The 16958-nt window shown below is 44.2% G+C and overlaps 2 protein-coding genes across 2 annotated transcripts in view; both read right to left on the reverse strand.

Moving 5' to 3' along the window:
* LOC120046020 (neurexin-1a-like) overlaps nucleotides 1-16958 on the reverse strand; it is a 683076-nt gene that overhangs the window by 431449 nt on the left and 234669 nt on the right. The window lies entirely within an intron of this gene.
* LOC120045304 (thrombospondin-2-like) lies at nucleotides 11553-13679 on the reverse strand. Its single transcript, XM_038990184.1, has 3 exons — nucleotides 13600-13679; nucleotides 11892-12451; nucleotides 11553-11663 (listed from the first exon to the last, which is right to left on the reverse strand). Exons 1-3 carry the CDS (start codon nucleotides 13661-13663, stop codon nucleotides 11553-11555), a joined length of 735 nt encoding a protein of 244 aa, XP_038846112.1. The 5' UTR covers nucleotides 13664-13679.

The following is a 16958-nucleotide window of genomic DNA, read 5'->3' on the forward strand; positions in this document are numbered from 1 at the left end:
CATCATGTCCAACACACTGACACTGATTCTGGTCATCAAGTGAAAATGTCCAACACCACTGACACTGGATCCTGGTCATCATGTCCAACACACTGACACTGATTCTGGTCATCATGTCCAACTTACGAACACTGATTCTGGTCATTCATGTTCCAACACACTAACACTGATTCTGGTCATCATGTCCAAAAACCTGACACGATTTGGTCATCAGTGTCCCAACACACGGGACACTGATTTTTGATCATGTCCAAACACACTGTACACAGATTCTGGTCATCATGTCCCAACACACTGGACACTGGATCCTAGTCATCAAAAAAAAATGTCCCAACACACTGACACAAGCCTGGTAAAATCTATGTCCAATCACACTGACATATCCTTGTCATCATGTTCAACACACTGACACTGGATGTCGTTCATCAACACCGACACTTGGTCTGGTCATCCTGTCCAACACACTGACACTGATCCTGGTCATCATGTCCAACACACTGTCACAAAGCCTGGTAAATCATGTCCACACAACTTGACAATGATCCTGTCATCATGTCCAACACACTGACACTGATTTTGTTCATGTCCAACACCTGACATACTGATTTTGTGTCATTGTCCAACACACTGGACACTGATTCTGGTTTTCATGTCCAACACACTGACACTGCATTCTGGTACTCAATGTCCAAACACACTGAAACTGACCTGATCCTGTCATCATGTCCAACACACTGACACTGATTCTAGTCATCATGTCCAACACACTGGCCACTAATCTGTGCATCATGTCCAACAACACTGACACTGTTCTGGTCATCATGTCCAACACACTGACACTGATGCCTGGTCATTCATGTCCAACACACTGACACTGATTCGTTTTTGTCATCATGGTCGAACTTACTGACACTGATTCTGGTATCATGTACAACACACATACACTGGATTCTGTCATCTGTCACAAAACACTTGACACTGATTATTGGCATCATCCAAACACTGACACTGATTTTGATCATGTCCAACCACATGAGCAACAGATTCTGGTCATATGTCCACACCCTGACACTGATCCTGGTCATCTATGTCCAAACACTGAACAAACCTGTAAATCATGTCCAACCCACTGACAAGTATCTTGTGCATCATGTCAACACACTGACACTGAATTCTGTTCAAGTCCAACACACGACACTGGTCCTGGTCATTCCTGTACCACTGCACTGTATCCGTGTCACTGTCCACACCTGTCCCAGCCTGGTCTATCATGTCCCACACTGACTAATCCTGTCCATTCCACTGTCACGGCATGACACTGATTGTATCATGTCCACACACTGACATGATTCCTTGTCTTCATGTCCTTTTAACACACTGACACTGATTTGTTTCATGCCAACACACTGGAACCTGGATTCTGGTCATACACCACACATTGTATGGTCCAACACACTGACACTGATCTCTGACATGTAACACCACTGACGCCTGATCCTCAAATGTCCAACACACTGACAACTGATTATTGTCATGTCCAACACACTGACACTGTATTTTTTGAGCCATCATTCCACATACTGACACGGGGGGGGTGATTTTGTCAAGTCCAACACACTGAACAATGAACCTGGTATTAATGTCATCCACTGACAATGATCCTGGTCACTACCAGCACAGCTGACACTGATCGCTGTCATCATGTCCAACACACTGACCACTGATTCTGGTCACCATGTCCAAAACACTGACACTGATTCTGCCAGCCATGTCCAAAACACTGACACTGATTCTGGTCATCATGTCCAAAACACTGACACTGATTATGGTCATCATGTCCAACACACTAACACACTGACACTGATTTTGATCATGTCCAACACACTGACACTGATGCTGGTCATCATGTCCAACACACTGACACTGATCCTGGTCATCATGTCCAACACACTGACACAAAGCCTGGTAAATCATGTCCAACACACTGTCACAAAGCCTGGTAAATCATGTCCAACACACTGACAATGATCCTTGTCATCATGTCCAACCCACTGTCACTGATCCTGGTCATCATGTCCAACACACTGACACTGATCCTGGTCATCATGCCCAACACACTGACAGTGATCCTGGTCATCATATCCAAGACACTGACAATGATCCTGGTCATCATGTCCAACACACTGACACTGATCCTGGTCATCATGTCCAACACACTGACACTGATTTTGTTCATGTCCAACACACTGACACTGATTCTGTTCATGTCCAACACACTGACACTGATTCTGATCCTGGTCATCATATCCAAGACACTGACACAGATTCTGGTCCTCATGTCCAACACACTGACCTGATCTGGTCCATCATGTCCAACACACTGACACGATTTTGTTCATGTCCAACACATGACACTGATTCTGTTCAAGTCCAACACACTGACACGATCCTGGTCATCATATCCAAGACACTGACACAGATTCATGGTCCTCATGTCCACACACTGACACTGATCCTGGTCATCATGTCCAACACACGACACTATTTTGTTCATGTCCAACACACTGACACTGATTCTGTTCATGTCCAACACACTGACACTGATTCTGATCCTGGTCATCATATCCAAGACACTGACACAGATTCTGGTCCTCATGTCCAACACACTGACACTGATCCTGGTCATCATGTCCAACACACTGACACTGATTTTGTTCATGTCCAACACACTGACACTGATTCTGTTCATGTCCAACACACTGACACTGATCCTGGTCATCATATCCAAGACACTGACACAGATTCTGGTCCTCATGTCCAACACACTGACACTGATCCTGGTCATCATGTCCAACACACTGACACTGATTTTGTTCATGTCCAACACACTGACACTGATTCTGTTCATGTCCAACACACTGACACTGATTCTGGTCATCATGTCCAACACACTGACACTGACACTGATCCTGGTCATCATGTCCAACACACTGACACTGATTTTGACCATCATGTCCAACACACTGACACTGATTCTGTTCATGTCCAACACACTGACAATGAACCTGCTAATGTCCAACACACTGACACAGAGCCTGGTATTAATGTCCATCACACTGACAATGATCCTGGTCATCATATCCAGCACACTGACACTGATCCTGGTCATCATGTCCAACACACTGACACAGAGCCTGGTAATCATGTCCATCACACTGACAATGATCCTGGTCATCATGTCCAACACACTGACACTGATCCTGGTCATCATGTCCAACACACTGACACAGATTCTGGTCATCATGTCCAACACACTGACACGGATCCTGGTCATCATGTCCAACACACTGACACAAAGCCTGGTAAATCATGTCCAATACACTGACAATGATCCTGGTCATCATGTCCAACACACTGACACTGATTCTGTTCATGTCCAACACACTGACACTGAACCTGGTCATCATGTCCAACACACTGACACAAAGCCTGGTAAATCATGTCCAACACACTGACAATGATCCTTGTCATCATGTCCAACACACTGTCACTGATCCTGGTCATCATGTCCAACACACTGACACTGATCCTGGTCATCATGTCCAAGACACTGACACTGATCCTTGTCATCATGTCCAACACACTGTCACTGATCCTGGTCATCATGTCCAAGACACTGACACTGATCCTGGTCATCATGTCCAACACACTGACACTGATCCTGGTCTCATGTCCAACACAATGACACTGAGCCTGATCAGTCCAACACACTGACACTGAGCCTGGTCGGTCCAACACACTGACACTGATCCTGGTCATCAGCAACACACTGACACTGATCCTGGTCATCATGTCCAACACACACTGACACGATCCTAGGTCATCATGTCCAACACACTGAGACTGATTCTGGTCATGTCCAACACTCTGACACGAGCCTGGTATGTCCACACAGTGACACGAGCCTGGTAATCATGTCATCACACTGACAATGATCCGGGTCATCATGTCCAACACACTGACACTGATCCTGGTCATGATGTCCAACACACTGACACAGATTCTGGTTCACATGTCCAACACACATGACACCATCCTGGTCTCATGTCCAACAAACTGACACTGATCCTGGTCATCATGTCACACACTGACACTGATTCTGGTCATCATGTCCATCACATTGACACTGATCCTGGTCATCAGTTCCAACACACTGACACTGATTCTTGGTCATCATGTCCAAAAACAATGACACTGATTATGGTTATGTCCAACACACTGACACTGATTTTGATCATCATGTCCAACACACTGACGCTGATTCTGGTCATCATGTCCAACACACTGACACGGATTCTGTTCATGTCCAACACACTGACACTGATCCTGGTCATCATGTCCAACACACTGACACAGATTCTGGTCATCATGTCCAACACACTGACACGGATCCTGGTCATCATGTCCAACACACTGACACAAAGCCTGGTAAATCATGTCCAACACACTGACAATGATCCTTGTCATCATGTCCAACACACTGACACTGATTCTGTTCATGTCCAACACACTGACACTGAACCTGGTCATCATGTCCAACACACTGACACAAAGCCTGGTAAATCATGTCCAACACACTGACAATGATCCTTGTCATCATGTCCAACACACTGTCACTGATCCTGGTCATCATGTCCAACACACTGACACTGATCCTGGTCATCATGTCCAAGACACTGACACTGATCCTTGTCATCATGTCCAACACACTGTCACTGATCCTGGTCATCATGTCCAAGACACTGACACTGATCCTGGTCATCATGTCCAACACACTGACACTGATCCTGGTCCTCATGTCCAACACACTGACACTGAGCCTGATCATGTCCAACACACTGACACTGAGCCTGGTCGTGTCCAACACACTGACACTGATCCTGGTCATCATGTCCAACACACTGACACTGATTCTGTTCATGTCCAACACACTGACTGATCTGGTTTCATGTCCAACACTGACCTGATCCGGTCATCATGTCCAACACACTGACACTGATCCTGGTCATCATGTCCAACACACTGACACTGATTCTGTTCAACATGTCCAACACACTGACACTGATCCTGGTCATCATGTCCAACACACTGAGACTGATTCTGGTCATGTCCAACACTCTGACACTGAGCCTGGTCATGTCCAACACAGTGACACAGAGCCTGGTAATCATGTCTATCACACTGACAATGATCCGGGTCATCATGTCCAACACACTGACACTGATTCTGGTCATGTCCAACACTCTGACACTGAGCCTGGTCATGTCCAACACAGTGACACAGAGCCTGGTAATCATGTCTATCACACTGACAATGATCCGGGTCATCATGTCCAACACACTGACACTGATCCTGGTCATGATGTCCAACACACTGACACAGATTCTGGTCATCATGTCCAACACACTGACACCGATCCTGGTCATCATGTCCAACAAACTGACACTGATCCTGGTCATCATGTCCAACACACTGACACTGATTCTGGTCATCATGTCCAGCACATTGACACTGATCCTGGTCATCATGTCCAACACACTGACACTGATTCTGGTCATCATGTCCAAAACACTGACACTGATTATGGTTATGTCCAACACACTGACACTGATTTTGATCATCATGTCCAACACACTGACGCTGATTCTGGTCATCATGTCCAACACACTGACACTGATTCTGTTCATGTCCAACACACTGACACTGATCCTGGTCATCATATGTTCATGTCTGTCTGTGCTGTCTTGCCAACTCTTATGGTCATGTCTGTCTGTGCTGTCAAGCCAACACTTATGGCAAGACTAGGTTTTTCTGCTCTATTTTTTGCATGCTTTGTTTGTTTCATGGCCACAGATAATGCTTTTGTTATGACCATTGTATGATAGACACAGATAATGCTTTTGTTATGACCATTTTATCATGGACACAGATAATGCTTTTGTTATGACCATTTTATCATAGACACAGATAATGCTTTTGTTATGACCACTTGCTTTCTTTTGTATTGTGTCAACAGTCCCTACAGTTTACAATCACTATGCAATATGCATCTCTTCTATGATCCACGTTGTCTCACTCATAATCCTGTGGTTTTAATGGATCACAAAGGTCTCACTACAAGTGACAGACTATTAGGAAGTCCTACAACATGATAAACTGTCCATAGATATAACATACATCTGCTTAACAGTTGTGCTGCTTAAACATGATAAACTCGATAGAACATTATGTTGATGAGTGGCCACAGACTGGTGTGTCAGATTGGGGGTCCTGGTGAGGAAAGGCCTGAGGAACGCAGCATCTCCAGCCAGGTGTGTGTGTGTGTGTGTGTGTGTGTGTGTGTGTGTGTGTGTGTGTGTGTGTGTGTGTGTGTGTGTGTGTGTGTGTGTGTGTGTGTGTGTGTGTGTGTGTGTGTGCCATTAGACATGTGCAGTAGTTGTCTCTGGGTCAGCCATGTAAATGGTCAGAGATTAATTGGTGGTTAGGGGCTGTAAATCAGGCTAGGTCCAAGTCAGGCTGTCCCTGTTTAACCACAAGATGTCCCACTGCGGCCAAATTGGACAAAGATGTTTTACTTCCTTTCCCCCCCTAAAGTCTGGTGGACTCATGCAAATCTTCCAAATATGTTTCCAGCTGTTGCTATGTGTGTGTGTGTGTGTGTATGCCTTTAAAACATGTATGTGGATCTGGTTGATTCATGACTCCTTTCCTCTCCTCTTTCCCTTCTTTCCTCTCCTCTTTCCTCTCCTCTTTCCCTTCTTTCCTCTCCTCTTTCCTCTCCTCTTCCTGTCCTCTTTCCTCTCCTCTTTCCATTTTTTCCTCTCTTTTTTTGATTGAGATAGGGGGGAAGAAACATAAGATATTTCAAATGCTTGTCGTTAACTTAACAACGTGGCAGTTTTAATTTTTATAATTTATTTTATGAGTGACTTTTGAGCTAACATTAGAGCTTTCTGAACCAGGGTCAGACCTTTGCTGGTAGGAGCATCTAAGCTTTTTCCAGTGACTCACTGGGAAGCCTCGGTGACATTTGTCAAACATAAAATCTGCTCACTCAGTTAGAATGGAAGCACACTTGTGTCAACAGTGGAGCCACACACACACACACACACACACACGCACACGCACACACACGCGCACACGCACGCACACACACGCACCCTGGGGTTTCTGGACCTTCTCAGAAGACCCTACTGAGGATTACAGGGCCCCATACCCAGCTTCAGTAGCAGAGAGGCTAATATCCTGTGTGTGTTCATGAGGGAAAGTGGAAACTCCCAGTCCCTACTCCTTCCAGCATAGTATTTGGCTTTCTCTTCTGTTTTTCTCCCCCCATCATTACTCTTCTGTTTTCCTCCCCCATCATTACCAATCTGTTTTCCTCCCCCATCATTACTCTTCTGTTTTCCTCCCCCATCATTACCAATCTGTTTTTCTCCCCCCATCATTACTCTTCTGTTTTCCTCCCCCATCATTACCAATCTGTTTTCCTCCCCCATCATTACTCTTCTGGTTTCCTCCCCCATCATTACCAATCTGTTTTCCTTCCCCATCATTACTCTTCTGTTTTCCTTCCCCATCATTACTCTTCTGTTTTCCTCCCCCATCATTACCAATCTGTTTTCATCCCCCATCATTACCCTTCTGTTTTTCTCACCCATCATTACCCTTCTGTTATCCTCCCCCATCAATACCCTTCTGTTTTTCTCACCCATCATTACCCTTCTGTTATCCTCCCCCATCAATACCCTTCTGTTTTCCTCCCCCATCAATACCCTTCTGTTATCCTCCCCCATCAATACCCTTCTGTTTTTCTCACCCATCATCACCCTTCTGTTTTCCTCCCCCATCATTACCCTTCTGTTTTCCTTCCCCATCATTACCCTTCTGTTATCCTCCCCCATCAATACCCTTCTGTTATCCTCCCCCATCAATACCCTTCTGTTTTCCTTCCCCATCATTACCTTCTGTTATCCTCCCCCATCAATACCCTTCTGTTATCCTCCCCCATCATTACCCTTCTGTTTTCCTCCCCATCATTACCCTTCTGTTATCCCCCCATCAATACCCTTCTGTATCCTCCCCCATCATTACTCTTTATTTTCCTCCCCCATTATTACCCTTCTGTATCTCCCCCATCAATACCCTTCTGTTTTCCTCCCCCATCATTACCCTTCTGTTTTCTCACCCATCATCACCCTTCTGTTTTCCTCCCCCATCATTACTCTTCTGTTATCCTCCCCCATCATTACCAATCTGTTATCCTCCCCCATCAATACCCTTCTGTTTTCCTCCCCCATCATTACCCTTCTGTTTTCCTCCCCCATCATTACCCTTCTGTTTTCCTCCCCCATCAATACCCTTCTGTTATCATCCCCCATCATTACTCTTCTGTTTTCCTCCCCCATCATTACCCTTCTGTTTTCCTCCCCCATCAATACCCTCCTGTTTTCCTCCCCCATCATTACCAATCTGTTATCCTCCCCATCAATACCCTTCTGTTTTCCTCCCCCATCATGACCCTTCTGTTATCCTCCCCATCATTACCCTTCTGTTATCCTCCCCCATCATTACCCTTCGTTTTCTCCCCCCATAATACCCTGCTGTTATCCTCCCCCATCAATACCCTTCTGTTTTCCTCCCCCATCATCACCCTTCTGTTTTCCTCCCCCATCATCACCCTTCTGTTATCCTCCCCCATCATTACCCTTCTGTTTTCCTCCCCCATCATTACCCTTCTGTTTTCCTCCCCCATCAATACCCTTCTGTTTTCCTCCCCCATCATTACCAATCTGTTATCATCCCCCATCATCCCCCATCATTACCCTTCTGTTTTCCTCCCCCATCATTACTCTTTTATTTTCCTCCCCCATCATTACTCTTCTGTTTTCCTCCCCCATCAATACGCTTCTGTTATCCTCCCCCATCATTACCCTTCTGTTATCCTCCCCCATCAATACCCTGCTGTTATCCTCCCCCATCATTACCCTTCTGTTTTCCTCCCCCATCATTACCCTTCTGTTTTCCTCCCCCATCATGACCCTTCTGTTATCCTCCCCCATCATTACCCTTCTGTTATCCTCCCCCATCATTACCCTTCTGTTTTCCTCCCCCATCATGACCCTTCTGTTATCCTCCCCCATCATTACCCTTCTGTTTTCCTCCCCCATCATTACCCTTCTGTTATCCTCCCCCATCATTACCCTTCTGTTATCCTCCCCCATCAATACCCTTCTGTTTTCCTCACCCATCATTACCCTTCTGTTTTCCTCCCCCATCAATACCCTTCTGTTATCCTCCCCCATCATTACCCTTCTGTTTTCCTCACCCATCATTACCCTTCTGTTTTCCTCACCCATCATTACCCTTCTGTTTTCCTCCCCCATCATTACCCTTCTGTTATCCTCCCCCATCATTACCCTTCTGTTATCCTCCCCCATCAATACCCTTCTGTTTTCCTCCCCCATCATTACCCTTCTGTTATCCTCCCCCATCAATACCCTTCTGTTATCCTCCCCCATCATTACCCTTCTGTTATCCTCCCCATAAATACCCTGCTGTTATCCTCCCCCATCATTACTCTTCTGTTTTCCTCACCCATCATTACCCTTCTGTTTTCCTCCCCCATCAATACCCTTCTGTTTTCCTCCCCCATCATTACCCTTCTGTTATCCTCCCCCATCATTACCCTTCTGTTATCCTCCCCCATCAATACCCTTCTGTTTTCCTCACCCATCATTACCCTTCTGTTTTCCTCCCCCATCAATACCCTTCTGTTTTCCTCCCCCCTCATTACCAATCTGTATCATCCCCATCATCCCCCACATTACCCTTCTGTTTTCCTCCCCCATCATTACTCTTTTATTTTCCTCCCCCATCATTACTCTTCTGTTTCCTCCCCCATCAATACGCTTCTGTTATCCTCCCCCATCATTACCCTTCTGTTATCCTCCCCCATCAATACCCTGCTGTTATCCTCCCCCATCATTACCCTTCTGTTTTCCTCCCCCATCATTACCCTTCTGTTATCCTCCCCCATCATGATCCTTCTGTTTTCCTCACCCATCATCACCCTTCTGTTATCCTCCCCCATCATGACCCTTCTGTTTTCCTCCCCCATCATTACCCTTCTGTTTTCCTCACCCATCATCACCCTTCTGTTATCCTCCCCCATCAATACCCTTCTGTTTTCCTCACCCATCATCACCCTTCTGTTATCCTCCCCCATCAATACCCTTCTGTTTTTCTCACCCATCATTACCCTTCTGTTATCCTCCCCATCATTACCCTTCTGTTATCCTCCCCATCATTACCCAGCCAGTCCACTGTCAATGGAAACAAATGTTAGCGTCTGTATCTCCTTTTGTTTGTTCGACCGCAGCACGCACACACACACACACACACACACACACACACACACACACACACACACACACACACACACACACAACACCACACACACAGACACACACACACACACAGACACACACACACAGACACACACACACACACACACACACACACAGGTTGACCTCACGCCACCACACTGACACAGTGATTTCCGTTAACATGATGTAATACTGTCAGATGTCTCCACATCTGCAATCTTTCTATGACCCACTAAAATGAAAGACCCCAAAAAGTGATAGAACCAGACACAAAGGAAATAAGGAAGAACTCCTTATTTTTAAGTGGTTGGGTCTGTTGGGGAAATGTGATATGGTTTTATCTAAATTAAATGCAGAACCACAGAGCTGTAAGAGGTTGCATGTGACTGTGTCTACGTCACAAATGGCACCCTATTCCCGCTGATTCCCTATGTAGTGCAGTACTTGTGACCAAGGAAGTGCACTAAATAGGAAATAGGGTGCCATTTGGGATGCAGCCAGTAAGGCAGCAGGATGGATTGTTCAGTCACATCTGCGTTGGATGGGGCTTAAAAGGGAGTTTGAAGCAGGTCGGGAATGACGAATTGAGGTCACGTCATCAGAATATTCAGAGCATGAAAACAATAGCACAGATCCCTAAAAAGGACCAGCTTGGTCCCAGATCTGTTTGTGCTGTCTTGGCCATTTCTATGATCATTCTATGTTGCCAAACTTGGGATGACAAGGACCATAACAGTTGGCTAACAGCACACACCGGTTTGAGAAAAGGTTAATAAAGGACAGTTGCTGTAACATAATACAGCATGAGATTTGAGATTATGTCCTTGAAATATATTTAGACCTACATATCATATTGCCCCCTATTGGTAGGTCTCAGTCTATCTAAACTACAGGGGCATGTTCTTAGGGTACGCAACAGAAAACATCCTACTATTTTTTTGCAATGGAAAACTAAAATGATCCTTTCCTGGACAAGTCCAGGTAGTCCGTTCCTGTTTAACAGAAACAATTGTCTCTCAATGGATAAATCCAGGTAGTCCCTCATTGTTTCAAACTGTTTTTTTCTCCATTTGGTGCCTAATGAACACGACCAGTACAGTAATGTTAGCCAAAATCCAACTGTCTCTTACCTGGCTTAGTGACTTCACAGCCCTTGTTCCTAAGAACGTCATCCACGGATGTGTCGAACAAGAAGCGAACGTTCTGCAGTAACCCCTGTGTGAAAAGACAAGAGGCTGTTATGTGTCACATTGGACTAGCAGCTAGGAACAACTTCTTTACTATTCATTTACCTTGAGCTTGTATGTCAAGTAAAAAAAATACAGAATGAGTTATTCTTATTGGCTAACATTAGATGCAGAATGACTTAAGGGGCAAGATCTGAAATGGTGTCCTATTCCCTATATCTGGTGCACTACTTTTCTGGACAAAAGTAAATCTTACCCTGAAGTGGTTTTCACGGATGGATCCCTTAGCGACGAACATTCGGTTCCCCTCCGCCTGCAGGTGCTCGTAGAACGGCTCATCCAAGATGAAGCTGTCGATGAGACTGCAGCCCACAAACAGATTTGCGTTTTCGCCATGAACATGAAGTGTGATATTCTTCCACTGCGAGTCGGACAGGTCAACATCCTCGAAGGAGACAACATTTTGGGAGCCGTCCACCCAGTAGACAAGGTCCAGTGTGTTGGCGCGGCCGTTGGAGACTATTTCAAACTGCCGCTGGCCGTTGGCGCCATCCAATGCGATGAGGGTTCCCCGCGATCCGCGGTCCTGGCGCATGCTGGCCACAAACACGAAGCCCTCATTGTTCTGGATTTGCTGAAGCATCTGTTTGAGCACGGGCGCGCTCACTGAGGGCAAATGGTCGAAGCGGATGAAGCGGTAAGCAGGGTTGTCTGTGTCTTGGCCGCGGAATTGCTTGGCGCCCAGAGTCTTGCGTGTGATACCGCTAATATCAAACAGGTCAAATGTTGTGTCGTCATCCGATGTGACCTCGCCATCTTCAATCAGTCATACAGGGGATCGATAGGGAGAGGAGAACGTGTACAGCCAATTAGCTTGATGAAACAGCAAAGCATTCTAAGAAAATCTGACCAAGTGATTATAACTAAGTCTATAGCAGGGCTCTCCAACCCTGTTCCTGCTAAAACCAGCTCTCAAAGTCTCACATCAGAATTAGACGTTCATCCATGTTTCTCAATAGTCAAATTTCGAAGTTGTTGCAGACGTCACATTTTCAAAAGTCTAAGTTTAGGCATTAACTCTGAATTTTTAAGGTTAGGATTAGGTTTAGGAATGTTTAAGGTTAGGGCATTAACCCCAAAATCCAAATGGTTAAGGTAAGGGTTAAGGTTGAGATAGGCTTAAAACAAAAATATAAACAACAACTTTCTATCGCTGGATTCAAACTTGCAACCTTTAGAATCAGAGACAGATGCTTATACCCATCCGCCATACCCTAGGAAAACTGAAACCTACTTGAAGGTAACAACGTCCCTAGTGGGTGGTTACCACATCGTCTCCCGACATCTCAGACATAGATGGACGACGTTGAACACTGACTTGTATCATGGGTGACCTGGCTGTCCTGGAGAGCGACTCTCCTGTAGGTTTTGTTCCAACCCCAGTTGTAACTAACTTGATTCGGTTTATCAATCATCTAATTATTAGAATCAGGTGTGCTAGATTAGGTTTGGAGCTAAAAAATCTACAGGATGGTAGCTCTCCATGAACAGGGTTGGAGTTAAAATCTACAGGACGGTAGCTCTCCAGGAACAGGTTTGGAGTTAAAATCTACAGAATAGTAGCTCTCCATGAACAGGGTTGGAGTTAAAATCTACAGGACGGTAGCTCTCCAGGAACAGGGTTGGAGTTAAAATCTACAGAATGGTAGCTCTCCATTAACAGGGTTGGTATTAAAATCTCCAGGAACAGGGTTGGAGAGCCCTGGCTATAACTTAACTGGGTATGCTTTCATGCACAAGAAAAAGTGACAGTATCATATTCACTCATGATTCATTTAAAAAAATCTAATTAGCATGAAACATACATCAATCACATCATTATTTAACAATAAACATGAAATGGCATTGAGGTTATGATAATGATGATGAAAAGCCGTATAAACTTTATGCATAAGTAGATTTACCTTGAGGTAGCGCTGAGGAGCAAAGTAATAAAATCGGCAGCAAGTTGAGACTTCTGAGTATCATATCTCCTTCAAAACACAAGAGACACAAACGCTGATTATTATCCAGGGAAACCGCAAATTTAAAGTTGTTAACTTCATCACGATTGTAATGACTATCTGATAAGTAAAATTGTAAAATCTTTGTAGGCTATCTATTTTTTATTCGCTCTCTGCTCAGCTGTCACAAAGCGACACCAAGTCCATTGCAACTGTGAATAGTGAAGTTCAGCCAAGCCATTACAACCTAACGTCAAATCCACAGATCTGCTTCAACAACAGCACCGCTACGAAGGAGCCTAACTGTCTCCAAAACTAACACAGGTTTATCGAGGAAGATACAATACATACATTACACCTTACAACGTGCACATACTGTATGTGGGCTGTTATAGGCTATTGGGAAACAATTATACAGTACTTCTAAAACAACCTTTCTGCAAATGCATAACGTTTAACAAAACAAATCAATCACATAGCAAAATATAAGTGTGCTACATTCTTTAACTAAATTATTCTGACTAGCAGTACATTTGAAACGTATGGCAACATTGCTGATTGTTTTTGAAAATGCAAAAAAAATCCCCATGCACATTGGAATGCAACAATTTACCGGGTGAAAGTGCAAATTCCCTTAAAAAAAATCCGTTAGATATCCAATAATAAAAAAGAAGGTTATAACAAATATATTTTTCAAATAAATATGAATAGTGTAATGAAAACGGAATAACTCCTGTAACCTGGTGCGTAAAATGTAAAGTCCGCTTGGTTTACTTCACTAGATCTACATTATGTAGGGAGGACTTGAGCGATAGTGGCTTAGGCACCAGTCTCCCTCCCTCCTATATACTCCTCACTACGACCCTGTCAGTCAAGTTTAAGTATGAAATGTTTGGATTAAATTTCTAAAGCGGAATTACATAATTCCGTTCTGATAGCGTAATTTGCTTATATCTGTTTAAAGCGGCATTTACCGGTCCCGGGGCCCCTCCCTCGCGCTCTCTCGTTCCCCAATCCAACCTCTCTATCAAGCCCACTTCATTACCGAAGTTCCAACGGAATCGGGTTTCGGGGAGGAGTTATTGATAGAGAAAACGCGATAGCGAGGTCGGATGTGAGGCTTGCGCTGGCTTTTAGGTCTGGGAGCAGTGGTGTGCCCAGGTGGTGGCCCAGGGTGGCCGCCCAGGGTGGCCCCCTGAATTCTGATTGGCCACCCTAGTAAATCACAAATCATTTAATACGTTTGTTAATTTGTATTTGGGGTTAAACATTTTGGGCATCCATGAATACACGAAACTCTGTAGGCTGAATGTCATTACACTTATGGTGTTAGTAATAGATGTCTCTTTCCATTCAAATGGCGGGTGCTGAGTGCACTGTTTGGATGCTGGATATATTTTGGAGTAGACGAACATGCGCAAGTAACCTAGTTAACCTACATTTTGAAGTGACTTTGTTTGACAATCAGATGAAAACATCATGACTGGTTGTGTTCATGACAAATTAAAAGTTAATACATTTTGTGTTAAATTTCATGTCTTTACTATAAAGCCATAAAAACTATTTGTGCACGCGCAAGTGCGTTCACACATACAATTCACGGTATAATTCGCACTCTGGATGGCACTTCAATTGAATTTACTGTTGTATGCTAATACCCTTACTTAGAATTCTGACATTTAATGCAAACACTGTAACAAGACTTTTGGAAATGATTTATGAATTATTTTAACCAAACCTAAGCTGAAGTATTTAATGCGTTGACCCATCATAATTATATATTTTAAAACCCACCATGCATCGATTAAGGTTAAACATGCTATGGCCCCCCTAAACTGGGTCTGTGCCCCACCTTGCCCACCCCATTCAACAATGTTTGGATCCAATTTCTAAAGCGGAATTACATAATTCCGTTCTGATAGCGTAATTTGCTTATATCTGTTTAAAGCGGCACCCCATTCAACATGTTCTGGACACTCCTCTGTCTGGGAGCGCAAAGCTTGGTCACGGTTTCCATGTGGCTGTAAATTAAAAATATATCCGCTCTATAACATATAGTCTTTGGAGTGCAGTATTTTTCAAAACGTTCCAAAAACTTTAACGCACACGTTTTTCTGTCCAGTTTATTTAATAGCTCGGAATTTTAACAAATCTTAAGGCAAGCACATCAACTGCAGCCTACCTATTCAAACTACAGTATAGGATTTGTTCTACTTTTTAATCAGACCAGACCACCAGCATTCAATATATTAGGCTATAGTTCACCGATGCCTATTAAAGTGTACAGTGAATTAATGTGGCTTCTGTAACATTCGTTTGTCAAATTTAGATAATATCTGTAACCTATAGCCTAATAATTTGTCATTCGTTAAATATCACCTTTAGGCACCAAAATAAAGTCAGCAATTCACACTGATCCACTATGATCCGTACATGGGCGAGACACAACGCGCTGCTTACTGATGGGGGAATAGTGATCCTCTAGCGATGTGTCGCGTGATCATTTACAGAATGTCATTTAGGACACTGGCTGTTCAGACTGACTTGAATTTTGAGGGTTAAAACGACCGACCGCGACCGACTCGCTGGCTGTTGTGTGTTTTTAGGAATTTGGATGCTCCCGCGTTGCTGGCAAGTAAGACTGTATCTGGTCTGGAAATAAGTAGTTCCCTTCTACTTCTGCTCCCCTCTATGTTGTCAGATAGGAATGACTCGTATATTCCACTGACATTCCTTCGTTCCTGGGGTTTCGGTTGGCTCATGGAAAGGGGTCATAAAACAAACAATAGATGGAGATAGATGAAGCGCGCGTCATTTGGAGACGTCCTTGTCTTATTTTGACAGGAACAATACGCAGGGAATAGAACGGACAGTAGCTTACCAAAATAGCCAATAGGGCAGTAATAACTGAGGAATGTTCTAATAAGGAAAGAGTAGCCAAGTATGTCAGTCTTAGTCATGTTTTTGAGGTGTTGGTTTCTAGCATGTTTCTAGCATTTTAGTACACTAGTCAGTTATAGGCATATTATTCCAATCAAAGGATATATGAATCCAGCCAGTCTTTGGCATGCCACCGTTTCCACACAGAATGCCAGTAAATACAAATTGATTGATGCCCCTGCATTTGCCAGGTGCTCTCTAGAAAGGTTGCAGTTTACTCTTAGTCTTACCCATAGCCTTTTGGGGGCCCTTGGTTGGGATGACCCCAACAAGCAGGTGAAATCTTATTAGTGGCCCCCTCTTGACAGCAGAGAAAACATGTCTGTTTTAATTTCCTGCAATTTTACACATTTTGCCATGGGGCATAGAGAAAATGTTGC

This window comes from Salvelinus namaycush, chromosome 4, assembly GCF_016432855.1.
Source record: "Salvelinus namaycush isolate Seneca chromosome 4, SaNama_1.0, whole genome shotgun sequence".
Lineage (NCBI taxonomy): Eukaryota > Metazoa > Chordata > Actinopteri > Salmoniformes > Salmonidae > Salvelinus > Salvelinus namaycush.